The 18,208-nt window shown below is 41.0% G+C and overlaps 3 protein-coding genes across 5 annotated transcripts in view; 1 reads left to right on the forward strand and 2 right to left on the reverse strand.

The window, feature by feature from the left end:
• Positions 1-143: 143 nt before the first annotated feature.
• LOC108139281 (zinc finger protein 664) lies at positions 144-1,657 on the reverse strand. The gene is made up of 2 exons (XM_017261977.2): positions 929-1,657; positions 144-871 (listed from the first exon to the last, which is right to left on the reverse strand). The coding sequence occupies exons 1-2, from the start codon at positions 1,447-1,449 to the stop codon at positions 229-231; spliced, it is 1,164 nt and encodes a 387-aa protein (XP_017117466.1). The 5' UTR covers positions 1,450-1,657; the 3' UTR covers positions 144-228.
• A 641-nt stretch (positions 1,658-2,298) lies between these two features.
• On the forward strand, positions 2,299-4,206 carry LOC108139229 (gamma-interferon-inducible lysosomal thiol reductase). 2 transcript variants are annotated; one of them, XM_017261894.1, is made up of 4 exons: positions 2,299-2,440; positions 3,418-3,708; positions 3,794-3,931; positions 4,020-4,206. In XM_017261894.1, the coding sequence occupies exons 1-4, from the start codon at positions 2,306-2,308 to the stop codon at positions 4,128-4,130; spliced, it is 675 nt and encodes a 224-aa protein (XP_017117383.1). In that variant the 5' UTR covers positions 2,299-2,305; the 3' UTR covers positions 4,131-4,206. The 2 variants fall into 2 exon arrangements, with proteins under 2 accessions (XP_017117383.1, XP_017117384.1); XM_017261895.2 differs by lacking the exon at positions 2,299-2,440 and adding an exon at positions 2,814-3,079.
• A 245-nt stretch (positions 4,207-4,451) lies between these two features.
• The window catches only part of LOC108139228, a 34,826-nt gene continuing 21,069 nt past the window's right edge, over positions 4,452-18,208 (reverse strand). Inside the window, exons 3-5 of one of the 2 annotated variants that reach the window (XM_017261892.2) lie at positions 7,048-7,975; positions 6,683-6,984; positions 4,452-6,271 (exon numbers count right to left, since the gene is read on the reverse strand). In XM_017261892.2, coding sequence (XP_017117381.1) covers positions 4,790-6,271; positions 6,683-6,984; positions 7,048-7,912 — 2,649 coding nt within the window. In that variant the 5' untranslated portion in view covers positions 7,913-7,975 and the 3' untranslated portion in view covers positions 4,452-4,789. Of the gene's footprint in view, positions 6,272-6,682; positions 6,988-7,047; positions 7,976-18,208 lie in introns of both variants that reach the window. The other variant, XM_017261891.2, reaches the window with a different exon arrangement.

The raw sequence follows: 18,208 nt of genomic DNA on the forward strand, positions 1-18,208 counted from the left end.
AAAAAAATACAATGTAGTGATTGGTTACCCTTTCTAAATTTCAAAACACTGACTGCTGAAAGGTTACTTAAGCAATTGACCTATTTAAAGCGTATTTCAAACTTATTAAAAGCCTCAAATTGAAATAGCAAACTACACGAAAGTTGTTGCTTTAAAATTTAATGAGAAGAAAAAAAAACCCAAACATAACTTAAGTATTCGATTAAACAATAGCATGTATTAGACGTATCACTTCAACTGCAGTTCTTGGTCGCTATCGCGATGCTTGCCCAGAAAGTGGCGCTTCAGATGGTGTTTCTCCCGGAAGTCCTGCAGGCAGATGGAACACTTGTACGGGCGCTCGTCGGTGTGGCGCCGCCGGTGCTTGGCCAGGTTGTTATGGTCCGAAAAGTTCTTGGGGCAATGTGGACATTTGTAGGGCTTCTCGCCCGTGTGCGTGCGGATGTGGACCTGAAGGACCTGTTTGGAACGGAAGCTGGAGGCGCAGAACGGACAGGTGTGCGGCCGCTGGCCCATGTGTGCGTGGATGTGCACCTGGAGGGCCGACTTATTGGTGAATCCCACGTGGCAGTGGGAGCACTTGTGTGGCCCGTTGCCCTGGCTGTACTCCTCCGCCGGATGGATAGACAGGTGCGCCTTGAGGATATGGTTGTGGGTGAAGGTCTGCGGGCAGTGCGGGCATTGGAACGACCTTTCTTTCACCTCCTGGCATTTGTGGCTGTCCCGACTCCGCGTAGTTGAAAAGACCTTCAAACAGATGGGACACTCGATGGTGGAATCGCTGGTGCGATAACACTGGTGCTTATCCAGATCGGTCTTGAACAGAAAACGCTCTTCGCAAGTTCGGCATACATGGGAATTACTGTGGACTCTGCAGAAAAAATAACCCTCTAAGATAATAATTGCATCTCTGATCGATTGTACTTACTTCATATGTTCCAGTAGAACTCTTTGGTGCCCAAACTCCTTTGTGCAGAGTTCGCACTTGAAGGACTGCTTCTTTGTAACTTTTGGCTTTCGGCCGGTTTTTGGCTTTGGCTTGGTAACAATTTTGTGCGACTCTTCTTTGGCAGTCGCCTCCTGGGGGCTTTCGTCGATGAACTCCTCCTTCAGGTCTAAATCGCTGTGAAACAGTTCCTCAATGTCGAGATAATTCCCCATGGGTTCCTCCTTGACGAGCTGCCGATCGCAAATCGCCAAATAGAACTTCCTGTGGCTCTCCTCGCATCTGCGCTTGAATCCGTAGGCAGTTCGAGCGTCGTGGACACAGGCAATGCATATGTTCTGGGGCAGGGAATCCCCGGGATCCAACTGGACGTCGGCACATGTCTTGACCATGTCGGCGAGATTCGGTTCGACCTGTTCCACTAGTTCTTGTCTTTCATGCTCGACGAAAATGGCCACCAACGTTTGGGAATGGTGGCCACAAATTCGACACAGGTCCTCCATGGTTTTAGAATGGTTTTAGTTCAAAAATATATTCAGGATCTCTATTCTTTTGTATTTTAAGACACTTCCTGTCTGTTAGGTGGAAAATTTATTAGGTCTTCCCGTATCAAACCGCCACCGCCAATGTATGAAATTCGATTTCGAGAAAAACAAATTATTAGTTTAATGCAGTGCGTGTGTTTGTTGTGTTTTTGGTAATGTGTTTCGATGACGATAAATGATGAGGGTGTTATCGATGGTTGTGTAAAATGTTAAGCTTGCGTATTTTTTGAATTGTTATTGTATGATTTAGTTAAATATTGATTGCATTATGCCCCTGATTACGAACAAAAAGATAAAAGTTGATGACCAATCAGTATCTTTTTTTAATTGAAAAAAAAATTTAAAGGTATCAGGTCCGTGATTTAAGTCGATACTGTGGCCACAATCGGCTATCGGATATTTAAAAACTTAAATTGAGCGGTTTCTGTCTTATAAAACGTGAAGCTTACCCTTTTCAATTATTTAACATAAGAATGATGGTACCATAAAATACGTAAAGTGACAAAGATTCCTTTTTCTGCTGTCAGATGTGCCAATCGAAGGGCTTTAAAATAAATAAATAAAAATAATAAATTTGGTAATTACAAAACAACATTTTTTATTAAGACCTCTTAAAATAATTTTTTTTCATTATTGTTTTATTTTTAAGACATATAAAAATTGTAACAAAGTCAACAAAAGAACCAAGGAGAGTATTCTCTGGCCTATGAAAAGCATTAAATTGCATTTTCAACGGTTCCGTGAAATTTCCTCTTCAATCTAATAACGTTTTAGACGGAAACTTCAGTTCCTAGTATATATCTTTCATGCAAGCATGAACAGACTTTCTGTGAATATAGTTCTAACCGTTGTATTGTGCTTGTTAATATGGCAAACCTTTACCTATTACTCGATATTGGAACAAATATGTGCGAGTATTACTGATCAACTTATGAATAATAAGAAGCCGGTTAGGTGCTTGTATTTGGAACTATGTAAATTAAGTAAAATCTTTCGACACAATTTATAAAAGGGTTTATAGGAATTGATATTATATTATTATAATTAAAGAAAATCACCGTTACCGTCTAAAAACTATTAATATTGTATTAACATTTAAAATACACGCTAATACATCCCTAATATTAGTTAGCCCTAGGTGTGAATTTGTATATGTTGATCCAAGAATTGACTGTCCGCTTACCCAAGCTTTTTTAAGCGAAATAAGCCAAGTCAGGAAACCGGCTTACCGCGAGAACGTCGACGAGAGGTGGTAAAACAGCTCTACCTCTACCCCTTTCCAGTTCGACGCTGGCCGAAATTAAGCCCCGAATGTGACAAAACGACGCTCAGTTGTTGAACTAAAATCGAATCCGACGGTCGCATAAACTTGGGCTTGGCATTCGCGAAGGCAAGCCAACGGACGTGGACGTACAAACCTTCATTCTCAAACCTCATCGAAGGCCAATCGATTTGCGTACAGAAAGCTCAAAGTACTGACTGAAAAATGTTCAGGCTGACCACTGCCTTAAGCCTCCTGCTCCTGATCCTGACTTTTGGCTGGGCTGAGCTCGAAGATAGCCCACGGGAAAAGCGCCAGTCGGATAAGGTTTGATTGCATTATAAACCTTTTAAAAAAATCTTGTTGTATGCCAGGCAAAATCGAGAACATACTTAGCTTGAACTCTCAACTTTCATTATGTAAATTTCTTTTTTAACTCGAATTTATAATATAGCCCAAAGTTAATTTTGAAGAGAAATGTTTATTGACTTTAAAATGGACCTTAATGTTTCTTGAATTTCTATAGGATGATCGTTTTCTTTTTTTTAATTTTATTAACAATTTTAATAATACATTTTTGTTCTTCTTGATAATTTTGTAAATATATTTTTATACGCATAAATATTATTTTATTGCTTCCAAACTAATTTTGAGTTCCTTTCCAGCTGCACATAACACTGCTGTACGAGTCCCTGTGCCCGGACAGCAGAAGCTTCATGCATCAGTTGGGTCCAGTGTACGAAGAGTTCCAGGACTACATCAATATCCTGCTGGTGCCCTTTGGTAAATCCCAGTCAGAGCGCAATGGAGCCATCTTCCACTGCCAGCATGGACCGGCTGAGTGTAAGGGGAATCGCCTGCAGAGTTGCGTCATCAATTCCACTGCCAACCAGGCGGCCCAGGTGAAGTTCGTGGTGTGCCAAATGCTGGCTCCGGATTACTCCCGTGTTGACCAGGTACTTTCACCGTAGAGTCGGTGGTGGTTGTTTGCTTAACTGATTGACGAGTATTGTGCGAATAATTCGTGTGTTCCATTCGCAGTGTGCCAATGAGGCGGGCCTGCTCACCGATGTGGTCCACTGCCTGTCCACCGAGACGGGCACCAAGCTGCAGCTGCAGGCGGAGCTGGTGACCAAACAGTACAGCCCGAGCTTCATTCCCACCATCGTCTACAATGGCGTAAGTTCGCGCGATCGATCGCAGCCGTAATCGAATGCATTTAACTGGTTTTCAAAACGTATTCGCTTTTCGTTTCCACATGCAACAGGTCTTCAATCAGCAGCTGCAGGACCATTCGCTGCGCGATTTCCGCGGCACGGTTTGCCATTTGTTGCGTCAACAAAACTTGCTGCCCAGCAGCAGCACAATCTGCCAGTAGATCTGCCAAGTGTTCAATGTAACTGCCTCAAGTGTGGAATGAAATTAAAATTCAGAAACTGGTTTCTTCAACTAAACAAGAATTTCGGTCTGCTGGGGGGGGAATGGAACAAATATGTCAACATGTGAAACAAAAAAGGTCACAGAGAAAAAGATTTGCAAAATTGGTTGGTATTGTTATCCCAACAATAAGTCAATTATTATTCAGGCAAAGTTTTTAAAAATTCCTAGTAAATCAGAATATTGCAAATATAAATTCAAAATTATGAAAATTAATTTATAAGCCAATTTTCTTCAAACTCTATCTCTCTACCTCTCACACTTTCATTAGGATAATAATTTATATTGGTACGTAAGATACAGTTCATCAATTACAATCGTGTAAATGTATATAGTACATGCAGTGCGTAGGGCTTCTATTTTATTTACAAGGGCGTACAATATAAATTCATTATTTTTGGATGGGATGGGGAATGAGGGAATATCGTTAGGTTTTCCTCGCGATGAACCAACAACAAATGACTTATCAACTATGTGCTAATGGCTAACCTACAACTAGGGTTTCAATTTCTTGCACTTTGTGTGTTTGCTGTGTTCGCTGACGGGTGTGCAGAAATAACAATTTGTAGACGGGTTTCCGTTGTGATTAAAGCATTTCTCTCAGACGGCCGTACCCGGAGCCTGGCCAACGGATGAGCCCGCCGACGCACCGGTGGCCGCATTGAGGCTAAGCGAGCGACGTGGAGCCGGCTTTGGTGGAATCTGCGGCTTGACGGGCGCAATCTTGGCCAGAGTCACGCTGGCCTCGCTGATGAGCGGCTGTTGTCCCGGCCGCTCCTTCTCCTGGAACTCCACATAGCCGCTCTCATCGCTGTCGGAGGCCTCGTCCGGATGGTCGCCCCCCTCCTGTTTGTCCAGTTCATCGCTGCCGGAATTGCTGCGCTTCAGCGTGATGCTGCTGGAGCTGCTGTAATTGGTGGCATCGCCGCTGTTGTTCCGCAGCTGCTGCTCCAGTCTTTGGTAGATCATCATCTGTTCCAGCACCTGCGCCTGCTCCAGCTCCAAGTCCTGCAACTGCAGCTGCGACTGCTCCAACAGGCCGGAATCGCTGTTCCGCTTGCCATTGTACTCCTCGTGGTTCGCATTGGTGACTGTGCTGGCCGTCTCGCAGCCGCTGGATATGGATCCCTCGTCGCTGTCCGGACTGGCCAGCCCCTGCTGGACAGATCCACCGCCCGCTGCCGCCGATGTGCTGGCCGTCGTCGAGCTGGACGCATTGGAGGAGATGGACGACTGCGCCTGGTGGCGATACTTAAGGCTTGACTGCTCACTCGCCCTCATCTTGCGCATCGAACTCCGGTGCAGCATGGTCAGCATGGCCGCATGCCGGAAGTAATGATCGTCCGCATCGTCCAGGAAGTCCTCCTCCCCGTCGCTGCACACGCCACTGCGACGCGGAGCGGACACATCGTGATCCTCGGCGTTGTAGTCCGCCTCAGGGTCCGCGCTGGGATCGCTGTTGATGGTGGGCAGCAGGCTCAGCGGCTCGCCCTCCTCCTCCGGCTCCTTCAGATCGCTGAGGCTCACCATGCTCTGGCTGCTGTTCTTGTGCAGCTGCATGTCGAAGTACGGCAGCAACTCGTTGCTCAGAGTCGTGTCGAACTTCAGCAGCTTCTCAAAGTCATCCGAATCAGAGCCATCGTTGGAGGGACTGCTTGCCGACACCAGCTTCTGGCCATCCTCCTGGGGCAGATCCTTGGCCATATGCGAGCTGCAGCAGGGCGAGAAGGCCTGAATCTTGCCCGTTCTCCGGATCGAATGCCCGCGACGACAGCGACGCCTGCCCAAGGTCATGGCCGGGTACAGCGAATCTTTCTGACAGCAGGGCATCATCTCCGGCTCGTTGGTGTCCTCGATCTCGTCGCCCTCCTCCTCGCCAATGGCCTCCTCGATGGCCATCAGCTTGGGCGCCGACTTGGAGCGCTCCAGCGGCGGTCGGTAGTTGTTGCCGCCCACACTCAGCATGATCTTGCGGCGCGGCAAGCTCGGGTTGTCGTAGACGGCGTTGGCCAAACTCAGGCGAGCGTTTTGCTTCAGAATTTTCTCACGCTTAAATTCGCGCAAAGCGCTCTCCAGGTTTTCCTACATAGAAAATATATACATATTAGAGAAAAATTGCATAAAAACATATAAATTGCAAGAATGGAATTTGTTTCTCGACAAAATGGATTAAACAAAATCATGAAATTTCCTATGTGAAATACTAAAGTTAAAAATCAAAGATGTAAGTTATAAAAAAGTTATAAATACTCGAAGAATTATTTATAATAAAACCTTTAGTTGGCGATATTTTAATTCGTCACGCTCTTTACATACATAATTGCATGAAAAAATGACTTGATAAAAATAAAATGTTAGTCATGGCTATTTCAGTGATTGAGTTGAAATACACAACCACTTGTGTTTAATCTGGTCGTTTATGGCTAGATTTATGTGGGAGTCAAGGGATAACATTCCATTCAAGCAGGATTCAAGTCAGGGGCAATAGCTCACCCTAAGGGTATCGCAAATGTCCTGGGCGATCTTCTCCTTGCTGCAAAGCACCGCATGGCATCGAAGCTCGTGCTTCAGCTTCCTGCCCTCGTGGCGGTAGATCCAGCAGAACACCCGGGGATAATTCTTCGGAGCGCAGCAGTAGGTGATCCTGTGGGCCCAGTACTCCGTGAGGCCGTGTTGCCGGGTGGTGGCCTTCAAGCCGGAGGCACACACCTTCAGTCGCATGATCACATCCGGTTTGGAGTGTTGGGTGTAATTTCGCCACAGGGTGTTCAGCTGCTTCTCCACACAACCCTCACCTGCTAAGGGTACAATATTAGTATGGATTCATAGATAGTTGTTCGTTAATATGCGTGACTCACCCTTGGCCCAGCCGGTCAGGACATTGCCCAGGTAGGACACCTTGAACTCCGGGTCCGGTGTGCTGATATCCACGCTGTGGGTGCGCCTCCACAGTTTACCCAGACTCCGGGTGAGCGTACGAATGGCCTTGGAGCTGAGCTGATCCTGCTGATCGTGACCACCAGTGCGACCCACATGCTCCTGCCGGCTGCCGTAGAGCAAGTCCCGCGAGTCCGTGGTGAGGGTTATGACATTTGTGACCCTCACGGTGTCATCCTCGCCGGCCACATCGCCGTCCTCCTTGGACACCCGCTTGAAGCGCTCCAGATAGGGACCCGCTCGACCCCGCCGCCCGCTGTACGTGTTGAACTTGCCACCCTCCGATCCGGCCAGACGCTTCTGCTCCTGCTTCTCGAACTTCTTGGCATTGTAGGTGTTGCCCAGCAGTCTGGCCAGGCTGTTGCTCTTCACGAACTTGTGTTGACGCGGTGGCGTTCCAATCGGCACCGGCGGAAGGGGGGCAGGAATGGCCGCGGGATTATCCTTGCCACTCGCTTCCTGGTTCTCTTGTGACTTGCTCTGACTCAGCTTCTTGCTGCTGCTGCTGCCAAAATGAAAGAGGGTGCGACGCTCCTTGGCCTTTTTCAGGGTGTTGCCGTTTGGTTCGTTGTTTGGTGTTGCTGTTGCTGCTGGTGTTGCTGTTGCTGCTGGTGTTGTTGCTACTGCTGCTGCTGCTTTGGTGTTGATCACCGCTTGACTCACGCTGCCCAGATCCTCATAATCGTTGTTGTTGTTGTGCGTGGCCACTATAAAGTCAACCTCATCACAACCCTCGGAACTGTGCTCCACTTGGGATTTGGTGTTGCCGTTGTTGCTGGCTGCCATTTTGGGTAGTGTTGCTGATGTAACCAATCAATATCCGTTGGTTAAGAGCATGTTACAGAAGATCTGCAAGCGGAAAAAGGGAATGAAAATTAGCAATAATCAATTAATATGCACGAAAAAGGGAGAAAATGGTCTGTTAAAAACTTAATTGCTCAATAATTCCTTTCGGGAATCACATTGAGGAAAATTAGTAATCATTTAAATTAGCATTCAAAATACAACCAAAACAGCAGCGGAAACGAACTTTTTAAAACAATCGATGTTATGGAATATGATTCGGCAAAACAAAATTATTTAATAAAGCACATCTAATTGGAAGTTGTTATAAAAATAATTTGAATGATTCAATGATTTCATATCGTCAACATTTTCCCTTTGTTTTCGTATTGTTCTTATAAAACCTTTGTTTTCGTTTTGCAAGTACAAAATTCTTAGTCTATTTAATTGAATTAAAAACTATTTATGGCTTTCGAAAATATTTTGAGCCTATGCTAATTAAAATAGTAGGCTTAGCCCTTTATGCTTGCAAAATAACTAACTTTTATTATGCCATTTATGAATGAGTGTGAGGAGGTTAAATTTGTCATTTTAGCCACACTTTCACCCATCTTCGGAAACAATTCGCACTCGCAAAGTAACCACCAATTCACACCCGATTCCGAGTGTATTTTTCCGCAACTGCGGCCAAAAAGCGTCAACTGACTAATAAATTACCACATGATTAACACTCAGCACCAGCTGTAAAATGTTTTTTCCTCCAAATCTGGTGTTTTTTTTCGCACAGCTTACAATATGCAAATGTTTACGGTATTATAATTGCTATTTTTTTTTTTGATTTGCACTGTTTCTGTTTTTTTTTTTGCCATGTTAGCTGGAAAATGCCACACGGCGCTTAGCTGGGCCCTCAGCCTTTGTGCATTTAACATTTTCACATTGTTTGGATAGCGAATTGTTTGCTAAAAAGTCAGTTAAAGATGCAACTATCAAGAGTCATTAAGTACGAGTATTAAATGCCTGAAAAGCACTTAGACGGCGCAATTATGGGAGCAAAAAAGTCAGTTGTTCGGCTACATTTCCATTTCCATTCGTTTACCTGGCTAAATTTAGTTGCTGCAAAAAGCGCAATTAAAACACAATAAAGTCTAGCAAACACCTCCGTTTGCTCGCCAAAACTCGGTAGAACTGAACTCTAATTTTCCAGCTTAATCACTCACGTAACTGACCGATCGGCGATTAAAAGTCCAGGCAACCTTTAAGATCCATCACTTTCGAGTTGCTCTAATCGCGTCGGGCTGTGTTAGCCAACTGCAGGCACGGTTCGGTTATCTAATCGCGTTGGCTATTTTGCGGCTCTGATTTTTATGGCCAACTATAAAGCTGCAGAGAGTCGTGCTCGTGATTTAGAATTATAAATATTAAGCTGTTCTGCGGAAAGGAATTTATGGTAATTTACGGCCAAGTGGTGGCCAGCAATTGCCAGGCGTAGCGAATTCATAGGAAGTCGATACCTTATGCCCGATACCCCGATACCCGAGACACTGCAATATCCAGATATCTGTTGTAAATATAAATATAAATATAAATACAGCGAAGCCAAAGCAAATCGATGGCCCAGCCTCTTGGCCTCGGACAAAAGGTAATTGGTCAGGTCTATGGCCATATCATTAGCCGCTTTTCTATGCAATGACCTTGGCTATCTGCAGGTGTCTTTGGGGAGTCGATAAAGTCGCTGGCTTTCACTTTTCCGTGTCTTCCACTCGGACGCCACCTTTAGGTTTTTGTGTATTCGTATGTTAATGTAGCCAAATGTCAACCCAAGCGCCATTCACAGATACGAACGAGTGTGAGAAAGCCCAGTAGTCTTCGCCACCCCCTACCATCTCAACTGATCCCTTGGGGCAATGACATCCACATCCACATCGCCAGCGCCATCGTCATCGTCATCGCCACTCGTTTTCTCCGCCTTGTAAGAGCAGGCAAAGAAAGCGCGCTGAATTTGTAAGAAAAGGTAAACAGAAAGATATTTAAAATACGAAAAAAAAAAAAACTATGTAATTGTTTTGCTCAGGCACTGCCCTGCCCTGCCCCACCCATTATCATTTATGCTTCTCCTTCTACTTTTGAATGGTCTTTCCCCTTTGTCCATAATTGCAGGTCTCGTATTGTGCGTGAGCGCGCATTTTAAAAGTCCAACTCACATTAAATGAAATACGAAAATTAAATACAACAACAAAAATCGTATAAGAAAAATACACTTTGTGTACGAAAAAAAGAGCGAACAAAAAAATAATGCAAAAAGCGTAATGAGGAAGTGTGGCCATGTGGACAGTTTGGTGTGTGCAAAATATTAATATCCAACTACGGATACCAGGAGCGTTTCAAGACCTTGAGGGGAAGTCATTTGGTGAGGGAGAAATTTAACAACTTCCTCTATAAGTGATGTGGTTAGTGGTGGAGAACTTTTTTTGCCTGCTCAATAAATGTTTAATGACATGAAAGTGACACTGTAAATTGGTTGCCATCATTAATAAAAACTTTTACTTAATAGAAGACATTTGCAACTCTTCCCTTGGAAACAACATCTGTCGCTTTTTTGATTGATCATCGTATCTTATAATTAGGTAAACGCTTTTAATTTATTTATTTGATATTTCTATTTCTGTTTTCAGACATTTTTTTGTCGAGTTCTCTTGTCCAGTCTCAATGCAGACAATGGCTGGGAGAGAAACTGCCCAGTCATTTATCAAAATTTATTTTAAGCATTTTGTATTCTTTTTTTGTCAGTTGTTAACAGCTAAATTTGCGTTCGTTTCCCAAACGAGAGCTGGGATCAGTGTTTCCCAGGCTGCTTAAAATGCAAAAGCCACAGAAACAACATCAAAGTTATTTGTTTAGAGACCAAACACTTGAAAGTTCTCAATAGGCCAAGCCGCGGAGTTGAACAAAAAATGCAATTTATTATTGTTAAGAGCTAACCGACGAGGGCCTGCAGAGATATACAGTGAAGCTTCCTCAAAGGGAATGTTGTATAATTTATTTGTACTAATTTTACAGTTGAAAATACTATTTTTTCAAGTTTTTAGGTATAGTTTTTGATAAATTTGCAGCCTAACGTGTATAATAATGGATTTTAATAGGACACTGTTATATTCATTTGACTTTAGTTGTATTTTTTTCCTAGCTGGATATTTACAAGTTTCACTTTACCAGAATACCTATGCTCGGTGGCTCAGGTGCAACGATTGGTTGTTGTTGTTGGCGGGTTGTCTAGCATAAACTGTGTCAACTGCAAGTTTGAAAAGTTGATTCTAATGTTTACTTAGTGTGGGCCCCGCTCGCACATAAATATCAATTTAGCCATGGTCCTCTGTGTGTGGTTTCCCCCCACCCCCTCTCCAATGTCAGGTTAAATAAATCGTAAATTCAGAATTCGCTGCTGAGATCTCAGGCTTACAGTCGTGGCTCAAGCACCCAAGAATGTCTCAAAGTAAATACGAAAAAAGTGACTCGCAACTAAATTAAACAGTTTCGCAATTCGTATTCGTCGGATAATTTCAGTTTTTTTGGGCATGTGTGTCATGTGCAGTTGTCGCCAGCCGAAATGCTCGAGGAGATCGGGGGAATTCGGAGGAGTCATATAGAGAGTAAGATGAAGGAAGCCTTTCTGGCCTCTTTGTACGTGCGAACGCATTGGAATGCATTTAATTAAACGATTGAATAAACTATAATGTATGGCATAAATTTGTATAGAATTGTATTCTCGATAATTGATTGGCTACACACACCTCAGAGGGAGACAAAACCCGGTTTAAGCCAGCATCGATATTGTTTATATTCTTTGAGCAGATTAAGGAGGGGAAATCAATACATAGATACATCTTTGAGCAACGCGGGAAAATTGCATTCTTGCAGGTAGATGGAAAAATTAAGATAACTAGAAATCAAGGGTATAAAATTTATATCTCTAGCCGGATTCATACCGTTCTGTGTGCAACCAATTAAACAAGAGTAATTTAATTTACTACCAAGAAGTAAAGCACATGTATTATTATTATGAAAAGTAAAACTTAAGAACCCATTAAACAAGCTAGAAATTATAAATTCCCAATAAAAAAAAGCTCTTTAAAGCTATTTAGTAAAAAAAAGGAATGCTAGTAATATAAGGGGTTTCACTAGTGTTTATTTATATTATTTATATATTTCTTTAAGATGTTATGAGCATTTCTCATAAAATATACGGGCTTGCAAATGTTTTTCTCAGAACTTTTAATTCGCATAATTCCACCATTAGAAACAATCACACATGCCCATCTATTCGGATTACATATCCACCTCCATAACCTTCCGACTCCAACTCACTTTGGAAACAAATTAAAAATTCAGTTCTCATCTCACAATGAAACAAAGGAACAATTGACATTGACTTTTGCTTGCCTTTTCTTTTACTTTTTTTCGGGCCACTCACTGGCGATAAAGCAAAATTCACTTGAATTGGGTATTAAAGCTCGTACATCTTAAGAGGCAACTTATAGTGTAAAAACCCCCACAATTTGTTTTAATTTCGTTTATAGACAGATAATAAAGTACATTATCCCACAAGAACAGGCAGCAACAAAGTGTGCAGAAAGAACACTGCGTCGAAAGTATGTGTTTTAGTGTCGGACACCAGAAGATCACGAGATTTAATGGGGTTTGTGGGGGGCAGGGTGCAGGGAACAGGGGGCAGGGGGCTCCGGCTTTAATGGGGCTCAAAAGTTTAGCCAACAAAATATGTTGCTACTGTTGCCTTTGTTGTTGGACTAATTGAGTTGAAGTAGCCGCAGCAGGTTTTTGTTTTACAAATTATATATTTTTTATGCCTGCGTAATTCTCCTTTTTCGTATTAAAATTTCTTGCTGTTTTTGAAAGTGAATGCCTTGACATCATTTTATTTACATTTTGGATTTTATTTTCGCTCTTTTGTTCAATGAAATGAAGTCGAAAACTTTATTTAAAATTCCAAAAGTGCACTCCCAATGCCTTTTTCAATTCTCAACTATAATTTATTCATATTTGCTTGGCAGAATACAAAACAAAAACCTTTTAAGGAGACAAACAATGGAGCCTAAAAAGAATTATCCCCCTAAGACTCGGCAAATATTTATGCATAAAAATTATTTAATTAAAGTGCCCCGAGGCGCAGTCTGTGTGTATCTTTCGGGTGAAAGTTAAGCTCCTCTGAAATTTTTGCTAATTATTAGCGATATTTTTGTGTGCGTAGTTATCTGGCAAACAGAAGAGTACGTAAATACTTAAATACGTAAAAGTTCCCATATAAATTTGTCGACTTCGACGGCGGCTTATTGCCAAACATTTGTCGCCAGTCACGACACAATGGGACATTTGTAGGCGTGCCAAAATGTCTGGGCAAAAAACCCATGTAAATTGTTTGTCATCGTCCACCCCACCCCCATTAAACCTTTAAATGCACTGCAACATGGGCTCGAAAATTTATTAGCGGCCAGAAAAATGCCGTCTAAGCGGGTTAATTGAGCAACAACAAAATGCAAAACATGCTAAACATGCAAAATGATGCCTAATGTGTGTTTTGTATGCGTTTACACAACTGCAACGGCAGCAACAATAACAATTGCCTGCAGCAACACCAACAACTATCCAACGTTTCAAAGTTTCCTCTTCCATTGCAAACATTGCAACCATTCAGTTTGGTAATCACTGCAGCTTACAAGACCACCTGCTACCCAAAAAACACAACATTCCTTAAGTTATTGCTTTGCCAGCGGGTGTAGATTACTAATGCTAATTAAGCGGGTCTTAAGTTTATTAAATTAGGACTACAGTTAAGTGTCCGCAATAAAAAGAATTTTATTGATGTTCTTAACTTTATAAACCATAGTAAATAACTTTTATGATTTATATGAGGAATTGAGCTATCGGCATCATCAATATTAAGTAAACATAATAGATCTTACTTATAAGTCAGTTAATTTGTAGAGCCAGCCAATTGGGCAATAAGCTTCAAGATCCACTGAAATAGTCGCATTACGGTCTTAACAATCTCCACTGCTTTGGAGTCTACAGATTTGACCGCTTGACATTTGACTGCATTGCAGTGGTTATTAATTGACTTTCAATTTTTTTTTTGGTAGATTGATTTGATTTTGTGGCTGTTTGTTGGCTTTATTGACTGTTTTTAATTAAACTTTTCAATCTTATCTGCCGGTGATAGGTGGTGGGACACACTGAGTATCCAGAGCCCGAGGCGGTAAAAGTTGGCCAAGGAATTACAATTATCGGCTTATGCGGGGACTTATAGACCGAGCTGTGTGAGAAAGCGTTTCTCTGTGGGGCAACCAAAAATCATACATATTTTTGGTTTCCTCAATGGTTAGGCAATACACAGTCAAAGTATTTCCAAACACGGAACTGGTCTTCTATGAGGCAGCTTAGTAGGCTGGTCACTGTGGACAAACTCCTTGTTATTCAGAGAGAGCCACATCCCGATCGGGCCATCTATTTATTCATTCAAATCATGACGCAGTCTAATGATGAATGCCATAAATAAAAGGCTCAAGAACGCTCGGACACGATTTCAGCTTTATTTATCACCTCGATGCTAACGACAAAAACGAAACAAAAATCGAAAAATAAATTGAAACTAGACAACGCCGAAAAAGAAATGCCGAAACACACACATTTGATTGCTGCCAAAAAATTAACAAAATTAAGCGTAATTATCGTATGGAAAGAGCTTCGCAAACGCGGACAATTGATGAGCGTGTGCATCATCAATTAATAATACCGATTCAACGACGCAACAACAAGTCGAACAGGTAAAGCCACCGCCATGAACAAAAAATTGATTAAATCGAATTTATTATTCTAACAGAATCCATTAAAAAGTTAACGATTACACGGGACAGGTTGGGCTGGTTATCCTCAATAAGCGGAAAGTGAAAATTAATCGCCCGCAGCAAAGAATCGCGATGGCAAATATTTACAGTCGAGGGTGCGGAGGCTCGTAATGGAGAAGGGATTGGAATGGTCAGGTGGGTAAACAACATTTATCCACAGTTAGAGAAAGAATCGCTTTACAAATTGTGATCAAATGGCAAAGGTATGGCGTCGTTAGCGAATTGTTTGGTAGCCTCTAGATGACTTCATGTCTGGCCAAAGGGTTGGCATCATTACCATTATTGTTTTAGCTGTGTTAATGTGCATGACATGTTTGTGAATAAATGAGGATTTACGTGCGGAATTCTCACATATGAAATTTGAGTTCCCTTCACACATTAATATGGGATAATATTTAGTTCTTATAGTTTGTTTAAGAGCCGTTTATATTTGTCAGCAGTTACCCAACTTTATTGTTTTTTTTTACTTTTCAGGAAAGACCTTTGCATTTGATAATGGCAATCACTGAATTTTTGTACAATGCCCAATAATCGCATTTACTCTTTCTCGATATTTTATTGCCAATTGTGTTGTTCATTTTTATTTGTCCATAAACCTTGATTAGGAAAATTTCCAACTAGCCAAAGTTTTCCTAAACAAAGTGTTCGGTAATTAGCTATCAACTAATAATTAGATAAACTATGATTTAGTGCTAGAGGTTATAAAATAATCCTGAGCACAAAGTCAATGCACTATTTAAGCACTATTTATACCCTATATTCAAGTAAAAAATGCAAAGTTGGTAGTAAAAATAAAATAAAAAGAAGAATTGCAATATAGTAATATAACTAGACATAAAATAGACCATTAATTAAGGTGTTGAGTAATAAAGTAAAATATTCGAAAAAAATTTTTAAGATTAAGGGTTAATTAAATATTTAGACAAACGGCCCAAGTTTATCTAAACAAAACTCTTGAATGGTGAACAATCGAAAACTGATTATAATACAATCTTATTTCGAACAACAAAGGCGTTAAAATAATATTTAGCAGCCAATCAAGCTATACATGTGTTATTACAATCCAAAATCAAGATCTAACTGCGAACTGGCTTTGTGTAAACCGAAAGAAATCCGACAAATTCCCCCCACATTGTATATTCTTGTAATTTGTTACTTCTCACCCAACTCCAATTGTGTACGATCGTCAAGTACAAATATATGAATTCCCCATTGGTGTTTGGCGGTGACACCCTTAACAGACAAGTGTCTGACGCCGAAGTGATCGAGGTGATTGTGCAAAATGATAATTTGGCCGGCCAATGCCAATTCTTGTCGGCAATTTACTCGCTTCTTTATAGACGGGCTCATTCGACGTTTTATTCGCGAAAAGGTTTATTTTGTCAAGCAATTAACGGGCGTTTGTTGAATTTCGTGTGAAAATTTTCCACTAAAATTCCGGCACAATATCGGCATGGCCTGCGCAGCCGTGGAAAGAGCAAGAGTCAAATTCTTGGCCAAGATAAGCGGGCAGGGCTTAGTCATGCCACCAAATTGCAGGCACACATGCAGGGAAAGGCCACCGAGCCATTAAAAGCTCGGCTTTTGGCCAAGAGAGTCGGTCGATATCGCCCATGTCAGTTGCCGTTGACTGGCCATTAGCCAAGGCTGTAGTTTCTGCTGCTGGCTACTTGCAATCGCCTTGCCTGATATTTAGAATCGGCCAACAGCAGCAGCGGCTTAATGCCCTCTTATGGATTGCGCAGACGCCAAAAAATTGGCCAACAACAAGTTGTTTTTTGCACTTGGAAAAAATGTATTGACCTTTCTATGAAGATCGATCGGATGCTTTCATTAAAAAAATGGACTTATCTGTTAATAAAATTAAGCACGATTAAAAGCGTGCCATGTTTTACATTAATAACTCGTTTTCCTAATATAAATTCCAGGTAATCTTCAGTTTTTTTTCAGTGCTCAAGTAAATTGCTTGGCCCGGTCTTGTCGGACTTTTCAGTTTTCTGAAAAAGTTTTTCCCGCTCCGTGTCTGGCTGGTGTACTTGTTACGTGAGAAAATTTTTGGTGGAAAAAAACTTGCATTTTGTTTGGTTGTATTTTAATTTTCGTTTTTGCCTGCCAACCAGCTGCCTTAAAATGTACCATTTGAGGCTTTTTGTTTGGATTGTGGAAACTGGCTGGGTCGGGTTAATAAATGCATCCATCTGGCAAACCGCACGGTGACCATGTGACCGGGTTAAGCGAAAACCTTGGTTCGAGGGAAGGGTTCTCAACTGTTCTGTATTCTCGCTTGTCTCCTCTTAGTGGTTGATTGTGACAACTGATTGATGACGAAGTTAATTCAAAAGAAGTTTAACAAGATCAACATTTTTCAACGAAGGACTTTTCAAAATGTGCAACCGATTGACATTTCAAAATTTCAAAAGCCCAAAAAGCTGCGTACATAAATATATATTTCTTTTTATAAAACATGATGGGGCCTCAATTCTCACGAATAACTTACCGATTTAACATTCATATACAAATTGACTTTCTATTCTTCTTTATGACAGATAATATATACAACACATTCAACATGCTTCGAGTTTTTATAATATTATATTTACGTATAACTAATTTCAATTCAAAAAGTAATTTAAATTTAAATTTACTTTACATTTTTTTTTAAATTTTTTTAATTTTATTTTTCTGTATGCTTTTTTATTGTTTGAGCAATTTAAATGAATCGCACAAAAATTAACGTAGTTATTTTGCATTGTAATTGGCGCAAACTTGTCTGATGCTCTTCTTATACCTCGCCTGCTCCTCTTGGACCTGAATTGAATTTCAATTAACGTTCAAATTGCTTACAAATTCCACCTGCCATTCCAATTTCAATAACGAAAAATAATAAATAAATAAACTGAACAAAAAAATAATACGAACTCAAAGCAAGCAAATGGGCATGAAATTAATTCGAAGGAAAAATTGCCAAATAACGATAGCAAGCGACTCCAAAATCAACCACAATGTTTTTTTTATATATATGTTGCTCTGTGAAACGAATTAAAGTAAAATTAAGTGGCTTGCTTTAGATTTATGCGTTGATAATGTGACTTTTGGCACTACGCTAAAACACAAGTCAGTCGATTTTATATTTGGAGCTAACAAGTTAAGTAAAGCAAATAAAGTTATGCAAATAATGTTGGGAGTTATTAATTACTTCATAATTATAAAAATGTGTATTTCAAAAAAATATTTAATGCAGAAAGGAAATGGTTTATTGTAAAAAGATTCTAACAAATTCTACAAACACTTAACTGGGTTATAAGGGTTTTTACTTTTTATTAACACATTTGCAAATATTTGTTGTACATTTATTAATTGATTTCCAAGAATTAAATACATA

Source organism: Drosophila elegans, unplaced genomic scaffold (genome assembly GCF_018152505.1).
Source record: "Drosophila elegans isolate 14027-0461.03 unplaced genomic scaffold, ASM1815250v1 contig_476, whole genome shotgun sequence".
Classification (NCBI taxonomy): Eukaryota; Metazoa; Arthropoda; class Insecta; order Diptera; family Drosophilidae; genus Drosophila; species Drosophila elegans.

Bases quoted from the DNA above. Each gene is read 5' to 3' on its own strand.
- LOC108139281 (XM_017261977.2), bottom strand. From the start codon at position 1,449: ATGGAGGACCTGTGTCGAATTTGTGGCCACCATTCCCAAACGTTGGTG. The intron at 872-928 runs GTAAGTACAATC...TTTTTTCTGCAG, and splicing joins GTTCTACTGGAACATATGAA to AGTCCACAGTAATTCCCATG.
- LOC108139229 (XM_017261894.1), top strand. From the start codon at position 2,306: ATGAACAGACTTTCTGTGAATATAGTTCTAACCGTTGTATTGTGCTTG. The intron at 2,441-3,417 runs GTTAGGTGCTTG...GTTCCTTTCCAG, and splicing joins TTATGAATAATAAGAAGCCG to CTGCACATAACACTGCTGTA. The intron at 3,709-3,793 runs GTACTTTCACCG...TTCCATTCGCAG, and splicing joins ATTACTCCCGTGTTGACCAG to TGTGCCAATGAGGCGGGCCT.